Source organism: Rhinolophus sinicus, chromosome 16 (genome assembly GCF_057876585.1).
Source record: "Rhinolophus sinicus isolate RSI-liver-muscle chromosome 16, RSI-T2T, whole genome shotgun sequence".
NCBI classification, from domain to species: Eukaryota; Metazoa; Chordata; class Mammalia; order Chiroptera; family Rhinolophidae; genus Rhinolophus; species Rhinolophus sinicus.
This window is the reverse complement of record NC_142516.1, coordinates 26,058,021-26,067,990: the sequence shown is the minus strand read 5'-3', so window position 1 is coordinate 26,067,990 and position 9,970 is coordinate 26,058,021. Positions and strand designations below refer to the sequence as shown.

At 33.1% G+C, this 9,970-nt stretch overlaps 1 protein-coding gene across 1 annotated transcript; it reads left to right on the top strand.

The window, feature by feature from the left end:
• Positions 1 to 3,122: 3,122 nt before the first annotated feature.
• Positions 3,123 to 9,695, top strand: CYLC2 (cylicin 2). The gene is made up of 5 exons (XM_019729267.2): positions 3,123 to 3,139; positions 5,512 to 5,552; positions 6,640 to 6,761; positions 8,574 to 8,733; positions 8,935 to 9,695. Exons 1-5 carry the CDS (start codon positions 3,123 to 3,125, stop codon positions 9,693 to 9,695), a joined length of 1,101 nt encoding a protein of 366 aa, XP_019584826.2.
• The last annotated feature ends 275 nt before the right edge of the window (positions 9,696 to 9,970 follow it).

Below are 9,970 nucleotides of genomic sequence, written 5' to 3'. Positions count from 1 at the left end.
ATAAAGGCCATATATGATAAACCCACAGTTAACATCATACTCAATGGGGAAAAGCTAAAAGCATTCCCCTTAAGATCAGGAACAAGACAAGGTTGCCCACTTTCACTACTTTTATTCAACATAGTTCTGGAAGTTCTAGTCACAGCAAGCAGACAAGAAAAAGAAATAAAAGCCATCCAAACAGGAAAGGAGGAAGTAAAATTGTCATTATATTGCAGATGACATGATACTATACAATTCTCATATATAGTGAATCCCAAAGACTCCATTAAAAAACTACTCAAACTGGTAAATGAATTTAGTAAAGTAGCAGGATACACAATTAATATTCAGAAATAAGTTGCATTTATATACACCAAAAACAAATTATCAGAAGGAGAAATTAAAACAATCCCATTTGAAATTGTTTCAAAAACAATAAAATACTTAAGAATAAATTTAACTAAGGAAGTAAAAGACCTGTACTCATAAAATTATATCACATTGAAGAGAGAAATTAAAGAAAATTCAAATGAATGGAAACACAGATATCAATATAGATACATATCTCCCCCCCTTGTTTGGCTTCTTAAATCCTTTATGTAACAGAGAGTGAGATAAGATAGATATGTTACTAGATAGATATGTAAATCATACATGCATACATGTGTTCAGGCTTACATATATAAATATAGTAATCAATGGCATCATCACAAGCTTAAATAATCTGTTTTAGTTATATGGAGAATGTATGGAGAAAAATATATACCAAAGTTTAAAACTGATAACATATTACAAAGTCTTAGGAAATAACTGTGACTATCAAGGACAAACTATCTTTACTTTTTTACTATGTTATGATAGGAAATACATGAGTTAATGTATATAAATAATTTTATAACCTGTAAAATGCTTAAAGTACATTTTAAAATATTTTATTTTATGTATATTTAAGTATAATATTTATATTTGAGAACATGATCACTAAGCTCAATGGCCTTTTCAAAAAACAACAAAAACACTTGTGTGTGATGACAGTATTGCTGCTGGATTGACACTGGTGAAATACTAGGTCATAAAAATAATATGTATGAGGCTAATATATTTCTAATAAGCCTCAAATGCTAAAGCAAACCTTTCATTTTGGCTTTGTAGGTAGGAAGAGTTCTAAGAATGACCCCCAATGACCCTTTCTTTTGAATTGTAGGTGGGACTTATGAATATGAAGAGTTATCATTCCCATAGTGAGATACAGGTGACCTTAAAATGAAGAGATTATCTGGATGGACCAAATCTACTCACTCGAGCCTTTTAGAAGACAAGGTTTTCCTTAGATTATAGCAGTAGAGGAAGACAGAAAAATAATAGAAATTTAGAAGATGCGGAATCAATGAAACACTGCTGGTTAAAGATGGAAGGGGTCATGTGAGGAGGAATACGGGCAGCTGCTAGAAGAGGAAAGCAGCCCATACTGATGCTGACAGCAAACAAGAAAACAGAGACATTCGAATTATAGCCACAAGGACCTGCATTTTGCCAAGTGCAATATTGCCTGGAAAGAGATCCTTTCTTAGAGGCTCCGGATAAGAGTTCAGTCAAGTAAATAAATTCAGTTCAATCTGTGAGACACTGAGCAGAGGAGCCAACGGAACTTACATGAGAGTCTGAACTACAGATTACAAGATTTTAAATGTGTTTTGTTTTATACCACAATAAGTTTGTGGTCATTTGTTATATAGCAATATAAAAATCACACTGGCTTACTATAAAAAAGATCATTAGCTCTGTAAGACCTTAATAGATCATACATATGTAGTTACGAATGATAATAAGACATTAATTCAAGAGGTCATGGTGCAGAGGCAAGCTTTGTTGGCTGTCCATTCGTGATTTGGATCTTGCTACATGCTGATAGAAGAAATGCACTGGGCATAAATACTTTCATAAACAAGGTATACACTATAAAATCCTACACAAAATATTGTGGATTTGGAAATCAGACTTTATTATATCACCACTTTGCAGGAAAACATGAGCATCAATAGTGTTAAGTTAGTGGATAGTGAAGCAATTAGTTCAGAGAAAGCTCAATTCCTAAATCACCTTATATGAGTGTTCCCCGCCCAACCCATCTAGAACTTACCATGGTCTGAGACATGAGAGAAAAACTCTCCTTGAGAAAAAACACAGAGATTTTTATACCGTGTTTCCCCAAAAGTAAGACCTAGCCGGATAGACAATCAGCTCTAACAATGCGCCTTTTAGAGCAAAAATTAATATAAGACCCGGTCTTATTTTACCATAATATAAGACCGGGTATAATATAAAATTATAATATAATATAATATAATATAATATAATATAATATAATATAATATAATATAATATAATACCAGGTCTTATATTAATTTTTGTTCCAAAAGATGCATTAGGGCTGATTTTCCAGCTAGGTCTTATTTTGGGGGAAACACGGTAGTTTATCTCTAACCGTGGCTGAAGTTTAATAACTCTATTCCTTAAGGTGAAAAATCAGTTGAAATTTCCTAAAAAGAGATAGATAATGGCAACATGTTGAAATACTACTCTATTTAATATCTGTTTTCATCTATTAAAGGGGTTGAGTGGTGCGTGGAATAAAAATTATCTAACTCAGATCTATGAGTAAGTTTATGGTTTTAAAAAGCATCTAGCCTTCTTTAAAACTTGTATCTATGAGCAACCCATAAGGTTAAGATGGGAAAAGGCAATGTAAAGTTACACAAATAATTGAAGAAAAGACACATGAATGTCAGGGAAGTTAGGATTACAACTGATTTTAACAGATAAATGCTGAAATTCATCCCTTTGCTCATATCAGTCAACAAACTAAAACCACATGAAAAGTTGAAAGAAGTGTTTTTTTTAAGAGGTAAAATCAATGGGTTATTTTAAAACTACCAGTTGTATTTAGTCAGTAGTAATGAGTGAAAGTAGATACCAATCTAAGAATGAATAGTAGAAACTATTAGGCTACAAGTACAAGTGGATTCTCTTGCTTTGCCCCTTTAACCACTAGTGCTCTTGGCCTCTTTATGAGGTCACCTCTCGTCATCACTAATTTGAATTTACAGTGCATAAGGCCTGGCAAATCATAGGTGGGAGAAATGTCTTTACCAAGATTGTAAGTCCTCTTGTCAAATTTTGTGTTTTAAAATAACTGAAATGCTCTGGTTAGCTTTATATTTATTCTCTTTAGTGTAAAGAGATGTTTGTTACAACCTTATTATGCCATCGATAAACAAGAGAGTCTGTGTTTTTCAAACACGTTCTCAAGCAGCTTTATATATTGTTTTGATCCAAGACTTAACTAGTTCATTCACTTGACCAAAACACAGACATGGCTTTAGATAAGTCATTTTCAATGTGATTCTTATTTAATTTCTTATTATATTGTATTTTGGAACATAAAGAATAAAATCATTCATGGTTCTCATTCAGGCAACTATCACCCCCTTAGGGGTCACTTAGAAATTTATAGGAACTTTTTTTTTTTTTTTTTTTAATGTCACAGTGACTGAAAAGTGCTACTGGCCCTTAGAGGGCATGGTTCAAGGGTAATAAACCTTTGCTAATAAATGTGAGTGTTTGTGTGTGTAGGGGGTGTGGGCAGCAGGGTATCCATACAGCTCTCCTCCAACTCCATATTTCAAACGAATCAATTTTTCTACTATCAACCTTCCTCACTATCCGTCTTCTGTGTATTTTCTCTATATATTTTTATTGATTTCTAATTCAATTGCTTGATAATCAAAGAATACAACATAAAAATTATACAAGAAATTAATGGACCATGCCTATGTATTAATTTTTAAATTTCAAATTTAATAATACTGTTACATGGACCTGAAATATTTCCTCTTTCAGAGTAATTAGAACAGAAAAGTTCATAACCATAGTCGAATATCGAAATGTCTTCAGCAGTGTACAAATGTACATCAGCTATGTCCAAACCTAGAGGTTTAGATACAGTGGGGCAAGTAATTTTAACACACGTCCTCAGATAAGAAAACACCAGACTAGATAATTTATTAGGCCACACATGCTAAATTTTATTCAGTTATTTCATTCAAAATTTAAAAAAAATATATTTTATTGGGGAAGGGGAACAGGACTTTATTGGGGAACAGTGTGTACTTCCAGGACTTTTTTCCAAGTCAAGTTGTTGTCCTTTCAATCTTAGTTGTGGAGGGCGCTGTTCAGCTTCAAGTTGTTGTCCTTTCAGTCTTAGTTGTGGAGGGTGCAGCTCAGCTCCAGGCCCAGTTGCCATTGCTAGTTGCAGGGGGCACTGCCCACCATCCTTTGCGGGAGTCGAGGAATCAAACTGGCAACCTTGTGGCTGAGAGCCGTTGCTCCAACCAACAACTGAGCCATCCGGGAGGCAGCTCAGCTCAAGGTGCCATGTTCAATCTTAGTTGCAGGGGGCGCTGCCCACCATCCTTTGTGGGACTCAAGGAATTGAACTGGCAACCTTGTGGTTAAGAGTCCACGGGCCCATGTGGGAATCGAACCGGCAGCCTTCGGAGTCAGGAGAATGGAGCTCTAACCGCCTGAGCCACCGGGCCGGCCCTCATTCAAAATTTTTAAAGAGCGACAAATTTTAAAATGTGCCAGGTTTTGTGCTAGGGACTAGAAATTTAATGAAGTTATCACGATACTTTTTAAAATGTATTGATTATTAATACTTATGTAATGTCAAACTAAGTAAAACATTGAGTATGTGTGTTTATATTTGTGTGTGTTTGTGTAAGGCACAAATCAATCATGATCAACAAGGACTCTATTTCTGTAATATAATAGGAAGATGAGAATAAAATTTCTCTAGTAAATCTTAATATTTGCCTCCATTACGAATATATAAAAATAGATTATAAAACATCTTTTTGGCAACAAACACGTTCACATAGTATGACAACAAATGGGAACTTATAAATGGAAAACACTTTGCAATATAATTTTACTTCTCACATTTTCTTAGAGAACAAGAACAAAAAAAAATTCCGGTCAATACTGTGGTGCATACTGACACACCCACACACACACACATTCATAGACACACACATATGCCATTGATGATTTGGATTTGCTTCAATTCTGAAATTATTTTGAGGATTTTGTTTTACTTAAGTCTAGTATTTTCAAATTGCCATCTTAGTTAAAATTCAACTGAAAGGAAATTTGGAGCATGAGATGGGGAAAATGAATTCAATCACAGTTTCACAATATAAAAAGTCTATTATTTAAATAAAGCAAGTTGGGAAGTTTTTTCTTATGCTTTATCCCTCTTGTTTTAGTTCTGTTGAAGTTTGTGCTAAAAACACACATTTGCTCTCCTCTATTTTTCTAGCACCGAGTAATCTTACATAATATTGGAGATCTGAGAATTCAAAATATTTCTCTAGTTGGTGAGGGCAAGTGCTTATGCATAATACTGATCATTAAATAGAGTAATTTTTTGTGTAAATTAATTAAAACCTTTTCCTCTTACTTTAACAGCCAAAAAATAAACTTTGGGACATATGATAATTATATTCCAGGTAAGTACTTGTGTGTATATATATATATGAACATGTATGATTAAGTTTTAGGGATTAGTGATTAGCCTCCTTTCAAAGTGATAAAGAAGCAGCTATCATGGAATATTATTAAAAATCAACTGTTCATTTTCCAAGGGACCTTTTGTGTGGGCTCAGTGAATACCTTTTAAATATATTTTGTTTCTGAATCTAAAAGAGATGAAGCAAGTATATACAGCAACATAACGGTGGACATATTTACATGTTAGAAATCATTTCATCAGATAATCTCACAGTTGAAAGCCAGTGTAGAAAATTGGATAAACAATTTCTCACCCATATCATAAATGTCCTCTACTATATTCCTGATAGATTGTATCAATCTTATAATTGGCTGAAAATTCATTACTTGACAAGGCCACTCAACCTGACGTTAAAGTCTATTTTCTCTTACACTCACTATTACTGCACATACTCAAAAACAATGAGGATATGTGTTGAACCGTTTCTATTATAGTTTGCAAGTAACTTTACCCTCCCAGTCACAATTCTGTGGATACTCTTTATTTGTCAATTTTCTTTATTAATATGCCACCTATAACACCACCTATAACAATTCAGTTCTTGAATGTATAATACTCTTGTAGCTTGGAAAATGATTACTAAGAGACCTAAAACATTCGCATTTATATTCAATCATATATTTACTAAATATTTTAGAACAGGCACTGCACTAATTACTTTGAGGGCTACAGAAGTAGTTACCATATTTTCTGTTCTTAATAGAATTGTATTCTAACCAAAAGAGTATAAAACAAAACTCTAGATTGGAATAGATAGAGAGAATGAAAGGAAACAGTAAAATGGTTTCATTCCATTTATATTACAGACTATATTAATTTCTCAATCACTACTTTATATAGTTTTCTGCAAAAGTGGTAACATAAAATAATCAAATTTTATTTTCTCATATTAATAGCAGAGTTTCAAACATTACCAAATAAATGAACACATAATTTGAATTTTTTATTCAAATAGCTATTGCCACATAGGTTCTGATGAAATTCTATTTATTCTTAAGTGTATGGTTAATGTTTTCTTATTTTAGTCAGTGAATTAAGCAAAAAATCATGGAATCAGCAACACTTTGCCCTGGTATTTCCCAAACCACAGCGGCCAGGAAAAAAAATAAGATCAAAACCTTCCCAACTACAAGATAATACAGTTCTTGTGAGTATTGAAAAGATCATATAATTTTACTAGCAATAAACTTGTGAAATCATGTGTAAGATCACAACCGACCAATGAGATTTCTGTGATGATGGAAATATTTTATATCTTTGCATCCAAATGTGGCTCTTCCACACTTGAAATGAGGCTAGTGTAACTGAGGAACTGAATTTTACATTTCAATTCAATTCAATTTGCATGTGCCTTTTAAGTACTCTGTTAAGCAGTTAAAGGTAATTCAAATTCTACTACCTAGAGAAAATAGATGTTTTATTTGTATTCCACTGTATAAAAAAAATCCCCCCTTATTTAAAATTAACTATTTGTTCAGTAACCCCACATTATAGAAAAAAATGTATCCAAAAGCACAGAAATCTGGAGACCCTAATGCTACAGTTAGTATGAACATTTGAAAAATGTTTCCCAACTAGTGGAAGCCCCACATTAAAATCCTGGTGTTACATTACACTTTGATCAAGTTTCAATGCTTCCTCGTTTCCTGTAATATACCGTGTTTCCCCAAAAATAAGACCTAGCCAGACAGTCAGCTCTCATGTGTCTTTTGGAACTAAAATTTATATAAGACCCGGTATCATATCATATCATATATCATATCATATCATACATATCATATCATATCATATCATATCATATCATATCATATCATATCATATCATATCATATCATATAAGACCGGGTCTTATATTATAGTAAAATAGACTGGATATTATATTATATATTATATTATATTATATTATAAGACTGGGTCTTATAGTAAAATAAAACTGGGTCTTAATTTATAGTAAAATAAGACCAGGTCTTATACTAATCTTTGCTCCAAAAGACGCAGTAGAGCTGATTATCCAGCTAGGTTTTATTTTCGGTGAAACATGGTAAAATTCTGGATTCTGACTATTGGAAGATAAATATTTCTCAAAGTGTCTGGAGTCATCATGGGATATGAAAATGTTCAAAGAAAACTTCACAAGATGAAAGTTCATCAACTCTTGCTTATTTTAGGGAATATTATCCCATCTTTAATGATCTAGGTTTCTTCTGTTTTCTCATGTTTGTTTTTTTTTTCTTTTTTCTTCTTCTTTCTTTATTAGATTTATTTTTCTACTGTTTGTTAACATTGCTTCCGAAATTTGCTGTTTTGCAATTAAACTTTTGCAAATATTTAGTTACAAATTGAAAACAAAATACACCATTTTACAGAAATTAATTTCCATTGAATGTTACAGCTTTCATTACTGCAGCTTCCTATGTGGTGACACTCAATTTATATCTTGTCACGCAGGAGGAGTTTCAGGCTTTTACTTTTAGCCAGTTAGCACTGTAATTCCAGAAAGTTTGAATGTAACAATAGAGACCACGATCTGCCTGAAAATAAAACTATTAGATATTAGAAAATAGTTTCTAAGTTAGTCTAGGAATGGATGCTGGGCAAGACATTCCAAGAATCTCAAAAATACAGAGTCAAAGAAAAAACAAGCCCGCTCTTGATTGTGAAGAGAGGTTCTGATATATGTCATTGGTAAATGAAGGTCTGAACCAATTTTCACATAAAATCTCAAGGGAATTATGAAGATACTCTAAATTAAAATTAGACTCAAAATGAGATATGGCTATCCATTAGTTTGAAAAAGATTGAAATTGAAAAAGCAGAGTAGCTATAAAATCTACAATTTACACACTATTTATTAAAATCTAAAATCTTTTCATGGTTGAAGTTAAAATGTATTTGGTATCTGGTAATAAAGGTTGTGTAACTCATGAAAGTTACTTATCATCATTCTCACAATTTTTCAGAAATATGATGAAGACAAATTAAAGGGAGATTCTAAACGACCCTTATGGATGCACCGTTCTTTAATGAGAATTTCTGAAAGACCATCTGTTTATTTGGCTGCCAGGAGACAGCCTCCATATAAACCAATCCTTCTCTTTGAGAAGGATGCTGAAGTAGGAAGTGTAAAGAAACCTTTATCTCCAGCAATAGGTGAGGCAGATACAAAAGGCAAGAAAGCAGACAAGAAGGATGAATCAGATTCAGTGCCTGCATCCACAGTTTCAGAAGAGTCAAAAAAACCAAAAGACTCAAAGAAAGACAAGGGCTCAGAAGCAGAAACTAAAGGTGAAAAAGATATTGCAAAACCAGATGCCAAAAAAGATAAGATAAGTTCAAAGAAGGGCGAGGAGTCAGCTACAGAATCAGAAGTTGAAAAAGGAGACTTCAAGAAAGATTCAAGAAAAGGTAAGAGAGGTTCACAGAAGGATAAGGAATCAACTACAGAATCAGAAGCTGAAAAAGGAGACACAAAGAAAGATTTTAAAAAAGATAAGAAAGGTTCAAAGAAGGGCAAGGAGTCAACTGCAGAATCAGAAGCTGAAAAAGGAGACACAAAAAAAGATTTTAAAAAAGATAAGAAAGGTTCACAGAAGGATAAGGAGGCAACTACAGAATCAGAAGCTGAAAAAGGAGACACAAAGAAAGATTTAAAAAAAGATAAGAAAGGTTCAAAGAAGGGCAAGGAGTCAACTACAGAATTAGAAGTTGAGAAAGGAGACACAAAGAAAGAGTCAAAAAAAGACAAAGGTTCAAAGAAGAACAAGGGGTCGGCTGCAGAATCTGAAGATGAAAAAACAGATGCAAAGAAGGAAAAGGATGGGGAAAAAGACACAAAGAAATCCAGTGAAAAAGGTGATGAATCAAAGGGCAAGAAAGATGCCAAGAAAGATGACAAGAAAAACACTGACACAGAACCTGCTGATGCAAAAGCTGCAAAGAAGGATTCAAAGAAAGATGTAAAGAAGGATGCAAAGAAGGATGCAAAGAAGGATGCAAAGAAGGATGCAAAGAAGGATTCAAAGAAAGATGCAAAGAAGGAAGCAAAGAAGGATGCAAAGAAAGATTCAAAGAAGGACAAGTAGACCTTAGGTTATAATTCAAAAGCATATTTGGTGAAACAATTTTAGTAGTCTTACACTGAATCTATGAGTAAAAAAGGGGGTTCAAAGAATCAAACACTTAAAAATGGGGCAAAGGACGACAAAAGAATGACTCAGAAAAACTTCATAAAAATATAAGAGAGGTTTAAGAAAAATTAAGAGATGATTCATTGAAGGACTTGGAGGATACTTATGTTAACTTTGGGGATATGAAGGACTAAATGAAAGACCCCTAGAATGATTCAACGAATATACAA